At 33.7% G+C, this 20,884-nt stretch overlaps 2 protein-coding genes across 2 annotated transcripts; both read left to right on the forward strand.

Annotated features, from left to right (window-relative positions):
- Positions 1-1,229: 1,229 nt before the first annotated feature.
- Positions 1,230-9,877, forward strand: LOC132181414 (tyrosine aminotransferase). Its single transcript, XM_059594621.2, has 7 exons — positions 1,230-1,731; positions 3,720-4,059; positions 4,425-4,643; positions 5,127-5,186; positions 8,638-8,793; positions 8,885-8,978; positions 9,442-9,877. Exons 1-7 carry the CDS (start codon positions 1,463-1,465, stop codon positions 9,591-9,593), a joined length of 1,290 nt encoding a protein of 429 aa, XP_059450604.2. The 5' UTR covers positions 1,230-1,462; the 3' UTR covers positions 9,594-9,877.
- A 3,628-nt stretch (positions 9,878-13,505) lies between these two features.
- Positions 13,506-20,380, forward strand: LOC132182777 (nicotianamine aminotransferase 1-like). Its single transcript, XM_059596115.2, has 7 exons — positions 13,506-13,802; positions 16,518-16,857; positions 16,953-17,171; positions 18,528-18,587; positions 18,869-19,024; positions 19,148-19,241; positions 20,247-20,380. The coding sequence occupies exons 1-7, from the start codon at positions 13,534-13,536 to the stop codon at positions 20,363-20,365; spliced, it is 1,257 nt and encodes a 418-aa protein (XP_059452098.2). The 5' UTR covers positions 13,506-13,533; the 3' UTR covers positions 20,366-20,380.
- The last annotated feature ends 504 nt before the right edge of the window (positions 20,381-20,884 follow it).

Below are 20,884 nucleotides of genomic sequence, written 5' to 3' on the forward strand. Positions count from 1 at the left end.
CATGCCCGAGAGGGTGTGGGCAGCCTGAAAGTTGAGGACGCAAATAGACCCCATAAAGAAAAATATGAAAGGACAATGCCATGGTGTAAAACATTAATTTTACAATATTTTATCATTAATAAAATCACTATAATGTTGGGAATAGGATCTTCTCTGATTCATAATTGACTGGAGAATATTCGGGCCGAGATTTCTTCTTAGAAATACTAGAGTCACAAATAGAATACCTATCCTACTACAAAAAAAAAAAAAAAAAAAAAATTAATAAAAAAATAAGGGATGGCTGGCCACCCCATCTTGGCCATAGGGAGTGGCCAGACTACTCCATTTTAGATGGGGGTGGCTTGAGAGCAACCCTATATATATATATATCATTTTGGCCCTAGGAGGTGGCCGGAACACTCCCAAGAACCATGGGGTGGCTTTGCTCACCCCAGACTGAGGTCCAACCTGAGGCCACCATCTTTTTTTTTTTTTTTTTTTTTTTTTTTGGCTTTTTTAATTATATTTATTTTAGTTTTTATTTATTTTTTAAGTTTTAATTAATATTTTTTTAATTTTTATTAATAGGACACGTGACATATTTGTGATGCTAAGAAATCCTAAGCCATGAACTGGATACCCTCTAGTCCACGTATCCTAAAATTTAGTATAAGTTAGTAAACTGTTATTAATGACATTAAGAATTTAATGTGTACATTAATATCATTAATAGCAGTTTACTAACTTAAATTAAATTTGATGTGTGTTTTTAATGTTTATAGATACTTGACAGTATTGTCTTCAAGAGCTACCTCAATTGGCTAGAACCACGCCTCATGAAACATAGATTATTAGTTCGAATCTTTCTTCCCCTCTTGTGCAGTCATAAAAAAAAGAAAAGAAAAAATGACACTATTTTAAATGGGTCGAAGAATATTTCATTCGGACTAATTGGAGAAAGATTTGTGTCCTTTGTGAGTTTAGGGAATATGTTCAAAAAATTGCAAAAAATCGCAGACTTCTTAAATGAATCCTAAACATTAGGATTGTTATAGCGGAACCCAATATTTCAGGTTCTACTATTGCAATCCTTGTGATTATTAAAATAAAAAAAAAAATTCTCTCACCTCTCTCATCTTTTCTTTCATGAGTCCTGTTTCATAATTCCCTCTCATCTCTTCTCTCATATATATAATAAAATTAAAAAATAAATAAATATTTTAATAATATAGAGAATGATTAAAGAAAATTATTGGGGTGTTTTTTGACCTAAGGAAGCAAAAAGTAGTTTGAATTCTTAAATGTAAGAAAAATGACAAAGAAGCCGCTGAAAATGCTATGATTGTTTAATATATAAGGAAGAATCTTGCTCACCGGTGCGAGAGCTTGCTGGTCAAGAAATGGCTACTTATATTAATAAAATCCCGACGATCAAACTCAACCAGCTGATTCCCCCACCACAGCAAAACGAACCCAGAAGATGGAAAACGGGTCGGCGAGATGGGGTTTTCGTGGGAACGAAGAACTGAACTTGGCGTCGGGAACCACCATCCGAGGAACTCTGACGAAGCTAATGGAGAATCTTGACAAAGATGATCCAAGGCCAACCGTGCCTCTCGGACACGGCGACCCCTCGGCGTTTCCGTCCTTTCGAGCCGCCACTGCAGCGGAAGACGCCATTGTGGACGCTGTCCGCTCGGCTAAGTATAATGGCTACGCGCCGACGGTTGGGATTCTGCCGGCAAGGAGGTAATTTCTACGTTTTAGTTTGAGATATCATGCCTCTGTTTTTATCTCCTTTCCATGGCTTTTCGTTGATCCTCAAAGTTCATCTTCTCTAGATTTTTTTTTTCTTTGGTGACGTGTTACTGTGTCTTATTTTAATGTACTTGGCTATTTTTCTTGGAAAACTATACGTGCACTTCAAAATATTCTCTTAAACTATCACAAAATTATAATGAACTCCTTTTGTTTAAAAAACGAAAATATTCCTAAAAATTCTAAAAAAGACAAATATCTGAAAAAAGCAAAAAAAATATATAATATGGTCGTGCCACTTTATATAACTAGATAGTACGCTTAATCTCCCCTAGTTTGGCTCCAACGAAGACAATATTCTGGTTCAAACTTATTTTTTTGGAAAAGGACATATTGGGATAATAGCTAGCACGTTTTAACGTTTATATATATAGTCTTCGTTGGAGCCAATATATATATATATATATATATATATATGAGCAGTGATATACATCACACGGGCGTACTGTCATGCACGCCGGTGTGATTTAATTATAAAATATAATTAAAATATTATATTTTAATATTTTAATTATAAAAAAAAATTAAAAACGGGCATGCATGACTGTTCATACACGCCGGTGTGATGTATATTACTGCTCTCTCTATATATATAATGTTGGGAAGTGGGCTGTTAGGCCCGTGCAGCCTGTACCCTAAGGCCCATAATTAACATATATATTAACCCGGGTTCATCCCACATGTAAAAGAGTAATACTACTTACTTATTCTCCAATCTCATTCTTGTACTATTGGGCTGGTGCAACAATGCATTAGCCCTTGGATCATCCTTTATTTGAAAAAAAAAAAAAGAAAAAAAAAAAAAAAATCTATTGGTTGATGGGTATTGCTGCATTAACTTACTTTTATGAGAGTGAGATAAGAGAAGAGTATTTAACTTCTCCCGTGCAAAGTAAGAAATCAGCTCCCATGTTGTTATTGTGCTATAAGGAAAATAACAACTATTCAAGTCATGATGTAAGATACACTTGTAATTTAGAGGATAAATTGTGCTTCAATCAAGGTCAGCATGAGGTTAATTACACGTTGAAGTGGAATTAAAGCATGGAAACAGTCGCATGAGAACTACTATAAAAGGTAAATTATGCTCGGGTAAAAAAGGACTTTTGGGACTCGTACTTCACAATTCCCATCTCCTAAACACTTATTGACTTAAGCATTAGAGTTATTCCATGCCGGCACCCCGACACACTTCATTGCTTACGTTTTCTCTTGTTCGCAAATACAAATTTGTGGTGTTTGAGACAATGAAAACTATTCTAACAAATAGTGTAGTCATTTTTCAATCAGAAATGAAGGTAGAAGAAAAAAGATCTCTAACTTCTTGTAAGAAAGAAAACAATTTCCTACTTCTAGCTCTTCTTCTTATTTAAGTGTAAAATTATGTGAAGAAATGAATATCCAATTTGCAGGCTTTTGTTTCTAAACTAATTTCTCTTATAATATGGTGATTATGTGTTTTTTGAAGAAATCATTCTGAATTTGGATCCATGTTACCTATGAAAAGCATATCATGGGTGGTAGTTTTTCTACTGTCTTGTTTGGCCGCTTGTGCTGTTTCTTTGCCTGGCTGGTTGTATTCTCAGGGTGGTACTTTTTTTTCCTGCTATGCTGTTTCCCCTTGCTTTCTGTATTCTTATTTTCTTCCTTTTAGTAATATTTATCCATGCAGAAAGGAAAATCCCCTATTGCAGCGTAGACAGCTTTTTGACAGAAGTTGATGGTTAGCCTTTTTTGTGACCACAATCAACACGATGATCAAGTTCACTTATTTCCCTTTGAAAAAAAAGAAAAACGGAATGTAAAAAACAATGCACATTTTTGAAACTGTCATTACATATAAATGCTGTGAACTACTTAAATGGTCATCATATTCTGTCAATCTAATTGGATTTGATGCTTGAATATATTTATAATAGGGCCATAGCAGATTATCTGTCTCGTGATCTTCCATATGCGTTATCGCCGGATGATGTTTATCTCACAACTGGATGCAAACAAGCGATTGAAATAGTACTGACAGTCCTTGATCGCCCGGGTGCCAACATTCTGTTTCCAAGACCCTACTACCCTTTCTATGAGGCATTTGCTGCATCTAAACGTCTTGAAGTTCGTCATTTTGATCTTAACCCAGAAAAGGGTTGGGAGGTTGATCTTCAGAGCGTTGAAGCGCTTGCTGATGAGAATACTGTTGCCATAGTCATCTTAAACCCTGGAAATCCTTGTGGAAGTGTCTATACACACCAACATTTGAAGAAGGTAGGTTTTACCTTCTTTTTCTGTTTCTTATTTTTTTCTTTTCTTTATAAAATTGATTGAAATTTGACTACTATACTAATATTCCCTCACATACTACATTTTTCCTATAAATAAGAATCTTTGTATTGTAAACATCGATAAAGTTAGTGAGATCATAATGTAGTCCTTAGGACAATTCACAGTAGATGTAGACTAGCCCAAAATACCTTATGTCTTTTCTCTCTTTCTACTTTCGTTTTTCTCTCCATATTTTATTGTTCATTATAAATTTCGACAGTAATCATCATGAATTTTCTGAAGTTCAAACTTTTTGTAATTAGATGGTTGTTTTAATGTTAGTGGTGGTTGATTTTTCTGAATATTAGATTGCAGAGACAGCAAGAAAGCTGCGCATTCTGGTTGTTGCAGATGAAGTTTATCACCATCTCACTTTCGGAAGTAAACCGTTTGTGCCGATGGGAGTATTTGGATCAATTGTGCCTGTTATCACACTAGGGTCTATATCAAAGAGATATATCCTACCAGGTTGGCGACTTGGTTGGCTTGTGACAACTGATCCTAATGGCATCCTTCGTAAATTGGGGGTCTTCTTTCTCTCTCTCTCTCTCTCTCTCTCTCTCTCTCTCGATATATATATATATATATATATATATATATATATATATATGTGTGTGTGTGTGTGTGTTTGAGTGTGAGCCTATTTGGGATTACGTTTCAGAAATAGAGCTTTTAAATCAAAACACACTTTTTAGCAAAAGCTTCATTTTTAAGCTTTTACCAAAAATCCGTTTTGGCTATTTTTAGGTTTTTTAGACCCTTAAAAATGTTTTTAATTTTTTTACCAAACATGTACTTTTTTCTTCAAACGGACTTTTTGAGTACGTTAAACGCACTTTTAAGTCTCTCAAACGTACATCCAAACAGGCCCTAAGTGTGTGTTAAGCTTGCTTGTCTATGCACACAGCACATAAGAAAAATATGATAATGGTTCTTCTGCATTATATTACAATTTTATATGAATAACGTAACACATATAGTATTCTCACATTCGTTTCTTTTTCTCTCAGGTTGTGGAATGTATTACAGGCTGTCTCAATATGGCATCTGATCCACCAACATTCATTCAGGTTTATAAATAGCAATTCTTTTTTAAAGAATTTAAAGAAAAAGAAATATATCATTTTAAAAGATTGCAACATTTTTTCCTCTTTCAAGCACATTTAGAACTTAACTACGTATTTTTATCCTGAGTTCTTGTTAGAGAAAATTTATTAGAAGAATTTCCTTCAATGGCAGACTAGAAAATTGACTTGGAAAGCCCCACCATTAACTATTTGGCAACTTTCAAGAATTTATTCTGATATTTACTTGGTGCTGCTAATTAGCTGCCCAGACACCTCAGTGGCTCAAAAAAAGAGAAGAAAAGAAGATTCTATTGGCTTTTACTCCCAATCCTTAGCATACTAACATGATATCCCTTTTGGGTCCCTAAGATACTGAGCAGGAGCATCATTTTCTTCTTTTTTTTTGGATGATTGAGTATTTTTACTAAAGAAGATTCAAAGTTTACAACACTTCCAGGTTTTAAAAAACTGGAAACCAGCTGCATATTAGCAGCTACTCAATGAAAACACATTTACATTGTAAAACAACCACCTGTGTTGTCTACAAACAGGACGCCTATGTAACATTTACAACTGAATTCTCATTTTTACAAAAACAAGAAAAGTTCTAAACTTCAAAAATCTTTTCTGACTGACCCCAGCTACTACGCAAAGCTTCAGTTTCTCTGCTTCTCTTAAATCTACCTTTAGCTAATATTCTCATTCTAACTTCCCATCTAATCTTCTGGATGATTTTTCTTCGGTTTGCACTTGATTTCCATGTCTAATGTATAATGCATTCACTCAAACACGCCTTCCAGACCCTATTACAAAAGCTATACTAAAAATCTCCATTTGGATGCCATAGATATATAGTGCATCTACTCATAGACAATTCAATGTCCATATACCTCATATAAGACCCCATTTGGATGCCATAGATCAAGCCACATATAAATGTCATGTCCATCTCCAACCTTGCATCTTGAACTTTCTTGCAACTTCACACATCTTCAATAATTTTCTCCAACTCCAAGAGCAAACTTGTGGTATTTTTACCAACCAAAAGCTCGTCTTTTAGCATGTATTCTTTTATCCATGCAACCCACAATGAACCTTCTCTTGCAAAAAGATTCTATAAGTGCCTCATCATTGCCACCTAGTTCCAATCTTACAACCTTTTAATCCCCAAGCCCCCTTCCTTTTTTGGTACACAAATCAAGTTCCAAGCAACCTTAGCTCTTGATTTAGTAGCATCGGTACGTGACCATAGAAATCTGTTGTGTTTCTGTTCCAACAGACTAATGATCTTCTTGGGTAGGATAAAAATGGAGGACCAGTACACTTGGACACTAAACAAAACAGAAGACACCAACTGCAGTCTACCAGCAACTGACAGCTTTTTGGACAGCCATGAATTAATTCAAGCTGAAAATTTTCTCTACCAAAACTCCACAATCTGCAGCAGTCAATTTTGTAGATATTTATGGAATGCCCAAGTAGCGCACAGGTAGTAGCTTGGCTTCCTTCATCTGCAGACAAGAAACCAGAATTTTCTTCTCTAAGTCATCAACTCCTGAACAGAAAACAGAGCTTTTATTTAGATTGGCTATTAAACCAGAGATACCAGCAAACTCAGCTAGAATAACCTTAATAGATTGAGCAGACTTAATCGTTGCAGCAGGAAAAATTAGTAGATCATCTACCTGCTTGTTATTCCATGTATAGAAGCAACCTGTATAAGCTAGATCAACAATCTCCAGCTTTTGAATGCAGTCCTCAAATTCAAATTTATATCAGCTCATCTTTCCATGTCCCCATTTCTCTTGTATACTTTGAACCACATTAAAGTCCCCTGAAATAATCCAAGGGCTTCTACCAATCTTGTTTTTTATCAAACTCATATGCTGCCTTGGTGCTCTTCTCTCAATCCCCTTATTTGCTCCATATACAAATGTGTGGAACCAGTTCAACTTGTCATTACGCTTAGTTATTTCACAGGTAATGGCTTGAGTATGTTCCTGCACAGTACATATATTAACTAAACCTGGATTCTAGCAATCCCATATTCGGCCAAGATAATGACTATTATAGTTGTGTAAGACATCCCATCCAGGCACAATATTCTCCATTATCCTTCTTGCACTCGCCTCCTTAACTCTAGTCTCCAATATACAAATGATAGCTACCTTCAACCTCCCGTATGTTCCAAGCTAGTACTTCCATCAACAGATGAGTGTAGGAGAAAAACCTCTATCTTTATTTTCGTCATCCATACCTATCTCCCCGGTGCGGTTTCAAAGATCTCCAAGAAAGTTGTATTAGGTCTATGTATTCTATTCTATTCCCCACAAACTCCCCCTTCAAAACTCTCCTTGTCAGCCATTTTAGTCAGTACAGCAAAAGAATTAACACATTCTTTCCTTCCCAATTGTTTTATCAAAAGTCCCCTTCCGACTTCCATCCTCTTTAGCCACCTACTTATATACTTTTATTTTTTGTTTACTCACCACCACTTGTCTCTTCTGTGCCTGGACTTTCTTTTCCTGCTTTCAACAAGCAAAAGGTACATGTCCAAACAAGTTACAGGCTTTACATTTTGGGGGGTATCCATGGATAATCAATCCCAATGGCAATCCTTTCCCCTGCCCCCATGTCATGCTCAACTTCTCTAGGAAAAGCCGAGTTCAGATTGACTCCTACCAATACATGCGCAGAACCCAATCTTTGCAGCTCTTCAGTAACCGAGTCAGCATCGAGAGGATTGCCAACACTACTAGCCACATAGCTTAAACATATAGGGCTCCAAAACTCCATTGGCAAGTGCACTAGTTAAATCCAAATCAGGGGAATGGAAGATACATATATCTTCTACAATTGCATTCCCGGCTGCCATTTTCTAATGATTAAAGGCTTATTGGAAATATGCAAAATCTTAGCTTCCATGACTGCATCACAAGTGATCTCATCATTGAACCAAAAAATATAGAGGCTATTCTTCAAGGAGAATACTTCCACCTTACCTTATTGGTTCCTCTTGAGATCTACAGACTTCTTAACAAGGTAATATGGCAGGGGTTATCCCAAAAAAGGATAGCAAGCAAAATTAGTACAAATACCGGGTATATCTGGCCTCTGATCACCGGAGAAGATTCCACTCACCTTGAGGATCCCCAATGCGCTCTCACGCACCGTTCACTACACTTATCAAGCTTCCTGCACTTTCGGTTTTGATTTCCAGCCTGGCTCCATAACTCTTTTTCTCCTTTACCCCTTCTTTTTTGCTAAAATGCATAATTTTCAATAGTGTTCTTGGGCATTATACAATTTGTTTTTGTGTGTGAGAACCAGCTTCTTGGTGTACTAATCAAACATAATTTGGACAAACTTGTGACATAGTAATAGAGAAATACTGTAATCATCCATGCATTCCTTTTTTCTTTCTCTTGAATGTAGCAATGCCTATATGTATCAGGGAGCGGTTCCTCAAATCCTTGAAAAAACTGGCGAAGATTTCTTCTCAAAGGTTATTGACATCCTAAGGGAGGCTGCAGGCATATGCTATGATAGAATTGAGGAGATCCCCTGCATTACTTGTCCAAATAAACCTGAAGGATCCATGTTTGTGATGGTAAGGGCATCAAATGTTTGACATACTCGTTTTGACTGTAAATTTTGACTGTAATGTATTGACGATGTTTTGACTGTAAATTTTGTCACAGGCCAAGTTAAACCTATCATTATTGGAAGACATTAATGATGATATGGAATTCTGTCTCAAGCTGGCTAAAGAGGAATCAGTTATTATTTTACCAGGTATGCAACGAGGTCTTTAAGATTCCTTGAGCTAGACAAAACCCAATTTACAAGTTCAGATTTGCAACACATTCTAGTCTTCCCTTTTGCTAGTTTTTCAACTAAAAAAGAGTGACCTTAGTATCTTTTTAGCTGCTTGGTAATATAACTGTTGTACCATAGTTTTTCTACCACTAGTTGAGAAAATCTGAGAATTAGGCTTGTGGTGAAAGGTCTTGGTCTTTTTTATTTTTATTTTTATTATTTTTATTTTTTATTTTTTATCTCTAATTATATCATGCATTTAAAACTATCATCAGGGTATGAGCATTTAGGGTGAACTTATAATGGTGGCCCCAAAAAGGTGTTTAGGGCAACACTTTTAGGGTTTCCTCCGTATACCCACCCATAACATTTTGTGGGGGAATGATTTGGTTGTTGATAGTCTGGAAGTTATATTTTCTTTGGATTTTTCCTCCTCCAGGGTTGGCTGTTGGGATGAAAAATTGGCTGCGCATCACTTTTGCAATCGACCCTTCAGATCTTGAAGATGGCTTAGGGAGGGTTAAGGCCTTCTGCGAAAGGCATGCCAAGAAACAATATGCGCAGGCTAGTTTCTCATGGTGGTTCCCATGAATGTTGAAAATAATAATTGTGATAGGGTTTGTTAATAAAATCCCCTCTTTGAAGTCTTGCTATTCAAGCAAGACATAATGAAGAAGGGGTGGTGATCTGCAACTTCCTATTGCTTGATCCCATTATGTTATGTTATTTTTGGTGAAGTGTAATCAACAATGTTGTGTTGTTGATCCATGCTTTTATTTGATTTCCTTGAACCATAAAGGAGTTCTTACATGTTTTTGAACTCCATGTGTACAATGATGTTTGATTATTTTAATAGAAAATATTGTTTATTTTAGGGAATAAAACTACTTTTTGTTTCTCTATCAAAATATATTTCATAATAGTTTTCCTTACATTTTCCTATACTATTAAAATATTATTTCTTTACAAAATACAAGTTCCTTACCTACTCTCACATTTTTCACAAAATCCTAACACAATCCCTAATGAAAACAAAAAGATGAAATAGAAGAGTGGAAAGAGAAATATTTATACTAAAATAATGTTTAGAGAACTACTTTCCTAACACAATCCCCAATGAAAGACAAAAATATGAAAGATGAGAGAGGAAAAAGAAATGTTTATATTAAAATAATGTTTAGGAAACCAAAAGTGATTTCCTACACGTTGGGAAACATTGTGACTACCCAAGGGTGTTGGTTAAATTTAGGGAAACTAATGTGGGTGAGTTTTTGTGATTTTTTTTTTTAAGAAAATATTCCCTAAACATGTGGAAGGGAATGGGCTATAGGGTATCCAGCAAGAGGGAATCAAAAGCCTCTATGAATCATGTAAAAATTAAGTGGAATGAAATTTCTTAGGGCCATGCAGTGGATGAAAGCTCGAGCTTCATTCGATTTATGTCGAGGGAGCGTTTTGTACGATGTCTCTTGAAGATCTAGTCAAGGCGAAGCCTCGAATGCTTGTGCTATCAAAAAAGAATCTTAATCAATATTTACAAATAATTTGATAAACCTAACGAATCAACAACATCAAGGACAAAATTTTGAATTCACCTCTAAAGAGTTCGGATTATATTTATTTATTTATTTTTTTAAGGGAATCATCATAATAAAGTTTGAAAAAAGATTTATTTTTTGGGAGGGGAAATGGCATGCTTGTAATTAGATGCATATTTGAAAAAGTTCAAACTCTTTTGTGTGTGTGGGTAAATTACATTTCGAGTTCACAGACTGTCTACTTTTAAGTCATTTACTATGATGACAAACAACTAGCATCTCATTACCCTTGCGGAAAACGAGAAAGGTGGATAAGTTTATTTTTGTTTATTTTATTATTATTATTATTATTATTATTATTATTTTCCTTTTTTCCCTGTTGTCGGTTTATGATGTACTTTTATATATATATATATATATATATAAAAAGGTAAATAAGTGCCAAATATAAGTAACGGGATGCTCTCTTATATATTCAAATAAACCAAAGAGGATTCAGCTCATTTCTCTATGGTCTACAGGGATCCGACTTACATGTTATTTTAATAACAGCATGTATGCTGTAATTGAATCAACGGTCAAGATTGAATTTTAAAGTTGACTTACTTTTAAAAGCACTTAATAGGAGAGAGAAAATGAAAAGAGATTTTGAAAAATTTAATTTTGACCGTTGATTAAACTACAACATATATATTGTTATTTTAATAACAGCATGTAAGCCAAATCCGGTCTACAGACTCTATACGTTCCCCTTTCTTAGTTTACACAATTGGCAGCCCTTTCACAAGTCTTTGGATATTTTCGTAAATTATGGATGAAGAGATTTTATTTATTTTCTTCAACTAGGCCCCACGTAAGAATTCAATTTGCTGCATTTTAATTCTTGCTTGATCCACACGAATTGATTGCTGTTCCTTCTTCTGAATTTCTGAATATGGCATTTTCCTTGTGTTGTTTGTACTACTGCTACACTTCATCTTTGACTTGGCTTCTTTTTTTTTTTCTTTAACTTTTATAATTTCTCTTGCCTTTTATTATTATTATTATTTTAATTCCTAAAAAGGGGCAAATTTATTCCACAATTAATTATAAAATGCAAGAGTTTGAACAAAATAAAATATTCATTCATTTTACAATATTTCAACATTAATAAAATCAGTGAAGTTTCTTTTATATTTCCTTTTTCTCTTTTGAAAGACTAGCTTATTAAATATCAAACTTCCAAGCATAGAAACGGTTCAAATTTGGATACACTTGAACTTTTGTTTGTACAAACAAACTGACAACATGGTCATATAAAATCTCTCCCTATTTGTCCTTTCCAAGTTATTATTATTATTATTATTATTATTATTATTAGTATTATTATTCATGTTTGAAAAAGAATTAATTAATCAGCATTTGTAGGGATTAATAATAAAATAATTATTTTTAGGCTTCATTTGTTTTGGTGTAAAACATTTTCCAACGTTTAACTTGTACAGAAAATCAATAAAAATTTATGATAGTTTCATTCAATCATATTAACCCATAAATATAAAATTTACTCACAACATAAAAATATTAATATAAAACAACTAAAAAAATTAACCGAAAAATTATGTTTAATTAAAATACATGCATATTGACTAATAATGATCATATATTTTCACATAATCTGAGGAGTTGCAAGGAAAAGAGAAAAAGATCGCTAAGAGGACTTGCAGAGAAAAAAAGAAGTAAGATTAAAAGGCATTTAAAGGTGGAATTGAGATCCGTTTGTATGGTTAATAACTTTTTTGGAACCTCGGTTTTAACGTTTTTATTTTTTCTCCTCTAGGTTTTAAAATCAGACAAATCTGGTACCTCACCCTTGGGGTAGCCGAACCACCCCTAAGCCCATAAAATTTTCACTTTTTTTTTTTTTTTTAATTATAATTTTATTATTTTTAATTTTTAGGACACATGACGTATTATGATCGAGAGTGACACGTGAAAGTTTCGTTAATTGGGACTGACGGAAACTAATGATCGAGGTTTTGATTTTGTCTTTTCCCATATGTGAGGCACCAGATTTATCTAGTTTTAAAACTTAAGGGAAAAAATAAAAGCACTAAAAGTGGGGTACCAAAAAAGTTATTTAACTATTGTTTGTAATTTGGACAAATCTTTGTGAGAGGGCCCTTATAAAGTCCACATGCCCGAGAGCCGAGAAGTTGTGGGCAGCCTGAAACTTGAGGACCCAAATAAACCCCATAAAGAAACCTCTCACAATTACATGTTCAAAGTGTAAGAGGGCAGCAAAAACTCAACACATGAAAAGGATGTGACAACAAAAAAATATAATAAAGGGACATGAATGGCATTGGTGTAAAACATTAATTTTACAATATTTTATCATTAATAAAATCACTATAATGTTGGTTCAGCTCTCCTTTCTCTCTTTTGGACGAATCATTACATCATACATAACATACATTCAAAACATAGAAACGGTTCAAATTTTAGTACACATAAACTGTTGTTTGTCCAATTAGTAGACTTGAACTATTGTTTGTCCCCACAAACTGACAACATAGTCATTATAGAATATCTCCCTCCATGTCGTTTCCAAAGTATTATGATTATTATTCCGATTCAGATGTCTCGAATTTTTAAAAATATAAGATTCTTAGATTTTTAAATTTGGGCACTGCATTATATCTAACGGTTCAAATAAATAGAGTTTTGTGTATTATTGAGGCAAGTGGGTTTGGCATGATGAAAACTAAAACTAATTGTCTCGATAACACACAAACTTCTGCATTTATTTAAACCGTTAGATGTAATGAAAGACTCAAATTTTAAAATCTGAGAATCTCGTATTTTAAAAATTGTGAAAGGATCTTGATCCTTACTTTTCGTGTGTGAAAAAGAAGGAATGAATTGTGGCTATAAATATTGGTCTATATATCTTTCTACTAGTGTATAACACCACAAACGCTTAACCTTTGTTGTCTGCTTAGGACCAAGGCATGGAGCAGCTGGGAGACAAGAAATGGGGTTTCCAAAGGAACCAAGAGCTAGAGGCTTCCTCCATCTCCGTCCGAGGTGTTCTCAAACAGCTGATGGCAAATCGTAACGAGGAGGATCAACGGTCCACAATTCCTCTCGGCGGTGCTGACCCTTCAATGTATCCCAGCTATAAGACTACACCTTTTGTGGCAGATGCCGTTGCTGACGCTGTCCGGTCTTTTAACTTCAATTCCTACGCTTCCAACGTTGGTATAGCTGAGGGAAGGAGGTATGTTTCTAAACCCTCAATATATATATATATATATATATATATATATATATAAGTAGAAAAGGCAAACGGAAGAGGCCAATTGTGATTATTTTAAATCTAACCCCACTAGGATGGTTTACACGCTAATCAAGCATGAAGATTTTTATAGCGGGATTCAAACCTATACTCTAAAATAGTAGGATGTATCTAACTACTTTAAAAATTTCATTTGACCATTTAGTCGTAAAGGGTTACTAAGTATGAGGAATGCTAGGTTTACAAACAAATTCTATAAAAAAACTTTTACAAACTGATCGATGTGGCACAACATGAGGTTTACAAACAAATTCTACAGAAAATTTTTTACAAACTGATCGATGTGGCACAACATGATTGGATATAAGATACATTCAAATTTTTAAAAACCTAATTATGTTCTGCCATATCAGTTTGTAAAATTTTTTCTGTAAAATTTGTTTGTAAGCCTAGCACTCCTCGTATATATAAACCTCTAATTCTTTTTTCCTTTTGAAAATAAATATTATTCATGGCTCATGGGCTTCATGATCAAAATTCCAACAACAAAAAGAGTACACCGCATGGTTTAGTATTGGCAAAAGAAACAAGGCCTGTTTGGGATTATGATCTCAAAAAAAAAAAAAAAAAAAAAAAAAAATTGAAATAACTTTTTGGAAAAAGCCTTGTTATATATCAAGCTTCTTCTACAAGGTAGTTTTGAGCTGTATTATTAGAGGATAAAAAAATGTTTTTTAAGTTTTTTATTTTTTATTTTTATTTGACCACTATTTTCTTGCTTTAAAACATTTTTTAAATTTCTTTAACGCAATCTTAAACGAGATTATAGTCTCCCAATTAAGCTATGATGAGGGTATATTCAAATACTCCCACACAAGAAAGAGAACTTTTCAAGTTATATATATTAAGAAATGAGGGGCATTAATTTATTTTGATTCTCGTGTACCATTTTTTTCAACAGTAATACTAGGAACCATCTTTTTATTCTCTTAAAACTGATGTGACTTTTAAAATCACCATTAAATTTTAGATGAATCATACTTGAATTTTGATCCAATGGTAATTTTAAAAGCCACATTAGCTTTAGGAAGATAAAAAAATAGTTCCTAGCATTACTCTTTTTTCAATCCCCAAGATATACAATTTGCAATTTTCTTTTTTTCTTTTAGAAGTTTATATATATTTTCCTCGAAAATACAACGATGCAATATGTAGGATTCATCTGTTTAATGTGGATTGTTCACAACAAACGATTCTAATGTGTACTAAAATAGATTTGATTGGAGGAGATTGAGATCCCCTGGATATTTAAGATATTGCACGTGGCCAAAATATGCCACATTATTAAATTAAATGGTGGTTTGGCCAAACTTTCTCTCTTTCTAGCGGCCGACCCTACATCCATCACGATCATCCTATAAATAAAGGGTTGACCGGTCAATTCACCGTCTATACAAAGATATAGAAACTTTTAATGAGGTGGTAATAAGGGTATTACCACACACGAAAAAAATAGTTTAATTTAGTTTTTTATTTTATTAATTTTTATTTTAATTTTTAAGAGAATAATTAAGGGTATTATAGAAATATCATAAAAAGTGGCATTTTTGGGTCACCTTAGTAATTTGATGGACCACTTTAGTACACTTTAAACAGCATGAAATTTTTTTAAAACGGTTATTAGTTAGGGGGCTTTTTTATATTTTTTCCTAGAAACAATTTGCCACACACAAAAACACAAGCACAAAATTGTGGATTTTTAAAGTGAGCAATATGGAAAATTAAGGCAAAAACATTCGATTCATAACTCCAATATCACTTAATAAAGATAAAGTTTATGTTTAAATTGTGATCGAAGAATTTCTTCTAATCTAATTTATCAAATTATTAAATGTTCCTTAACATGTGAAAAACATGTGTTTCTTTAATAATATGAGAAACACACAATGGTTCTAATTCTATTTAAAAAACATGTGTTTCTTGCATGGGTAAGAACACATGACAATTTTTCAGTCCTCCAACCCATTTTGAAAAAAAAAAACTCTATGCACTTGATAAAAAATATAAAAGGGTCATAATTAAACCCTAAAAAACAAAAATGCAAAGCCTCAACCCCAAAGCTAGAGAAATTCCAAATTTGTTATTAAAAACAAGAATTTTATTTTCAAGTTAAAACACATACATATTTTATAATGGAAATATTCTACTTTTTAAATTGTTTTGCTAAGTCAATTATGCCCTATAAATTTTTAACTTTTAATGTCAGAGAGATGGTGTTCTGAGTTGGCTATTAAACCTATATATTTTTCATTTTATTTATCACGTTAAGATCACATATTACTAGTATACGTATTCTCACTAAAGGGATCAGTATAGGTTGACTTGGAAAATGATGTGGGTTTTCCTCTGGTAACGTGTGCCTCAAATTGGAGTTTGTCAAAATTTTCTTTCAAATTGATGTGTAGTAAGCTGACATGTGATTGTCGATATATATTTTTATTTCTTAGCTGCATTTTTAGAGCATGTGATTATTGTATTTTAATAAATGTATGTGAGAATTACATACGTCCAATCAACTTATATCGAAGTTTGAAGGAAACTTTGTCCATAAAAATATGATGGTTCAATAAAATTCATAAAATGAGTATCAGACTAATCCAATGAAATTGATAATCCTTTTGCTTCAATTCATGACAGAGCTGTTGCAGAACATCTTTCAAAAGATCTCCCATACCAATTATCAGCAGATGATGTGTATCTCACAGTTGGTTGCACTCAAGCAATAGAAATTGTGGTATCTGTTCTTGCGCGTCCTGGTGCTAACATTCTGCTCCCCAGACCAGGCTACCCGCAATATGCTGCTCGTGTGGGTTGCAGTAGCCTTGAAGCTCGCCACTTCGATCTTATGCCCGAAAAAGGTTGGGAGGTTGATCTTGATTCTGTTGAAGCTCTTGCAGATGAGAATACAGTGGCTATGGTTATCATCAATCCCAGCAATCCATGTGGAAATGTCTTTACATACCAACATTTGAAAAAGGTACGTGTGTTTGCATATATCTATGTTGTAAATTTTGAAGAAAACAATGTTCATTGTAACTAAAAGTTTCAATTGTTGTGTTTTTGTCAACTTAGATTGCGGAGACTGCTAGAAAACTTGGGATTTTTGTGATTTCAGATGAAGTTTATGCCCATCTAGCTTTTGGGAGTAATATATTTGTGCCCATGGGAGTGTTCGGATCAATTGCGCCTGTTTTAACACTTGGGTCTTTATCAAAGAGATGGATTGTTCCTGGATGGCGACTTGGCTGGATTGTGACAAGTGACCTCAATGGCATCTTTCAGGAATCGGGGGTTGGTGTTCTCTTCTTCCAATCAATCTATATCTCACAATTAACCTATTTGACATAGTAGCGCTAAATTAGGGTCGCGAATTTTTTAGACGACCCGCGAACCGTGAATTCGACATAACCTCAATACTAAATTACCGACTTATGGTTGAAGTGTTTGATCCCTTTAATCAAATGAGTTGGGTTAAGGTTGAGTATACAGTCTTATATATATGCATGACTCAATAAGAACTCAAACTCGACATAAGACATAAGAGCTAACAATTTTTGACACAACCTACAAACCTGACATAAAACCAACATAAAATTAAGAGGTTAAGGTTAAGGAGTCTAAGTCGTTTAATCAAATGGGCCAGGTAAAGATTGATTAATATAATCTTATACTCATGTTTTGACACAACTTGAACTCGACACGCGAACATGAATTGCAACCCCTAAACCAATCTATGTACAGTAGATGATAAGGTTCTTTCAGGGCCGGTTCAATGTATTTTGGAGCCTTAGGCAAAACTTTGAAATTTGGTCTTAATTTTTTTTTTTTTTTTTAAAGTAACGAAAATTAGCACTTAGCAGATGAGATATGCAGAGAAAAGAAACTCAGAAAAGGGCAAGCAAAGAGGAGAGGTAGAGAGGCAAATAGAGAGACTCTGGTATTTAAAATGCCCGTGGTAGGCTTACTAGGCTGGCACCAGTCTATATTTTTGGCTGTTGACTTTCCCTAGATGGCTAGATAATAAATAGGAAATAAATCATAATATTTTATTTGTAACAATTATATTTTCTCACCATAAACAAAAAAATTCCAAAAAGAGGATGATGTAGGCATGTACTGTGTAGGTGTCAGGCGTGTAGGGCTTTAGGCAATAGGCATGTAATTGATGTAAGGCCTTTAAGGCTTTGTCCCTTTGTTTTTTAAGGCCTTAGGCAATAGGCTGTGTAGGCGTCAGGCCCATTTTTTTTTTTTTTTTTTTATAATTTTTTTCTTGAATTATTTTTAGAATGGGCTTATTAATTGAAGCCTTAAATTTTGATGAAAAATTTTTTTGGGCCCTATTAAAAAAAAATTTGGGCCTTCAATTTATTTTTTTGGCTCAAAATTTTTTTTTTGGGCCTTGTCAAATTGGAGGCCCTAGGCGAGGGCCTAACTCGCCTAGGGCCTGAGCCGGCCCTGGGTTCTTTCGAGTGGCGTTTCTTCATGCACGCTTAAAAAATAAAATAAAATTGTTGGTACTAGATTCAGATGCATCATCTTCGAGTTCTAATAACAACTAAATGGGAAACTTTATGCCTGCTTAAATGAATTAATGTTTTTACCTTGATTTCGTGATGAACTTTAATACCTGTGCTTTCTTCTTTCTAGTTTGCTGAGAGCCTCAGGAGCCATCTCGAAATCACCACTGACCCCCCAACCTTCATGCAGGTACCTAGTTTAAGTTTTTTGAATATAAGTTTTTTTTTTAGAAAAAAAAAAATGGGAGCATTTTGGGATTTTAACTTCCTCCGTAAGGATTTTTTTGTAACATCTTAATGGCCGGAGAGGGTTACATTGCAAATTTTTGAAACATAGCAACCCAGTATTGATATTTTTTAAATTTTAATGGTACGATTACAAAAGTACCTAAACATCGACAAGCAAGTGAAGTTTTCTGGGATTTGCCTTATTCTATCCTCAAAAGATTACGAAATAGTTTATGTGTTCAGGGGGCACTCACCCAAATCCTTGAGCAAACGAAGGAGGATTTCTTTTCAAAAATTCTAAACATAATGAGAGAAGATGCAGACTTTTTATATGAGAGAATTAAAGAGATTCCTTGCTTGACTTGTCCACACAAACCAGAAGGGTCGATGGTTGTAATGGTAAGGACATAGAGACTTTGAGATTATTATTCTTCAACATAAACACTTGAAGATTTGTTAAGTAAAATACGATTTTGTTTTATGTTTTTTTTTGTGCTTGTTTGTTTTTTGAATATGTAACAGGTGAAGCTAAATCTATCACTACTTGAAGGAGTTACTGATGACGTGGACTTCTGTATGAAGTTGGCCAGGGAGGAATCAGTGATTGTTCTGCCAGGTAAGAATTCAACAATTCAGAACCCTTTCCTACTACTTTCATGGCTAAAAACATGTTTCTTGAGTGGTTGTCTCCAACATGTATATGACAATATCATTTAATGCTTTAACATATAAATCTTCAAACATCAACTCCGTTTCTTTCGGCATAAAACATTCTTTGTTGAAAAATGTTTTCATCTAAAATAATTTTTCAGGAAAATGATTTCAACTAAAAATATTTTCCGCCACTTAGATCGAACGGAAAATTTATTAATATATATATATATTTTTTCATTCAATTATATTTGTTAGAATATTTTATATTATTTTCAAAGGTTTATTTCATACTTTAATAATTTTAAGGTTTCTTGCTTATCACTCATAGCCTCTTTATATATAGAGGCCTCTGTAATCACATATATATATGATCATTCTCAATACAATGTAGTCCTTGTATGTTTCTGCTGTCTCTCTTCTCTCTCTCTTTCGTCCGCTCTCCAATATATTTAACAATATTAACATATAAATATAAACTTTTATTCAAAAAATAAAAATATTAATGTAAAACAAGTTAAAAAATTAACCTAAACATTATGTTTAATTAAAATATACATGTATTGGCTAATAATGATAATATATTTTCATATAATCCGAGTTGCTTGAGTTTCCATATGGGAAGTATTTCCTTGTTCAGCGTGTGATTGATCATTATAACTTTTTCTAGAAAATACATTTATGCCAAAACAAACAGAACCTCAATATCAATTTTCAAGCATTTAGATGCCCAAATACTTTGTCAGGAGTTAATGATTCAATGATGATATGCTCTTATCCTTGAATCATTTTGATAATCTTTTATGATGAACTTTGTTCGAGCAAGATCAACTTAAGCTGGGGAATAACTTCCTTAATTAGCAACAAATGGAAGTCTTTTCTAATTTCTCAAACGATATTCGTACTTGTGTGAGAGATATTACAACTTTAAAAGGATTGCTTCCTTGCTCACGATTATATATGCTTCCAGGGATTGCCCTTGGACTGAAGAATTGGCTTCGAATTTCTTTTGCTGTTGAGCATTCTTTGCTGGACGATGCACTTGGAAGGATAAAAGCCTTCTACAACAAGCATGCCAAGAAGGAATGAGGTTCATTTGTGTGCAGCAATAAAGTCATTTTTTAGTATATTTTAAGTTTGGTTTAATTCCTCCTAATGAGGCTGTATTTGCATTTTCAATTGCTTGGGTGTAGATGCTATATTTATTTTATGTCGTTATGATGATATGCAATCAAATAATTGTATATTTGTATGTATGAAAAGACATTGGTTTATGCACATTACGGTGATGTTCAACTAAATAGTTGAATGTATGAACAACTTGTTTTGCTTTAAATAAAATAAATTTTGTTTTCTAGATGTGAAATAGTCACTAAGGACTTGAAATTTTGATGCTATAGGTAGATCTTGAAGTTTTGAGTGAAAGTTTTGATGCTAGTTAAAAGGGAGATAATATGTCCATTGGAAAAACATAAACATAAAAAGCATAGAGTTCTATGGTTTGTACCTTTTCTTCAAGAACTCATAAACAAAGATCTTTTGTTAGTGTTCTACATTGTGTAATGATGCATCTCACGTCTAGATTTGAAATAAATCAACGGTGGTGTT

Source organism: Corylus avellana, chromosome 5 (genome assembly GCF_965113065.1).
Source record: "Corylus avellana chromosome 5, dhCorAvel1.hap1.2, whole genome shotgun sequence".
Taxonomy (NCBI): domain Eukaryota; kingdom Viridiplantae; phylum Streptophyta; class Magnoliopsida; order Fagales; family Betulaceae; genus Corylus; species Corylus avellana.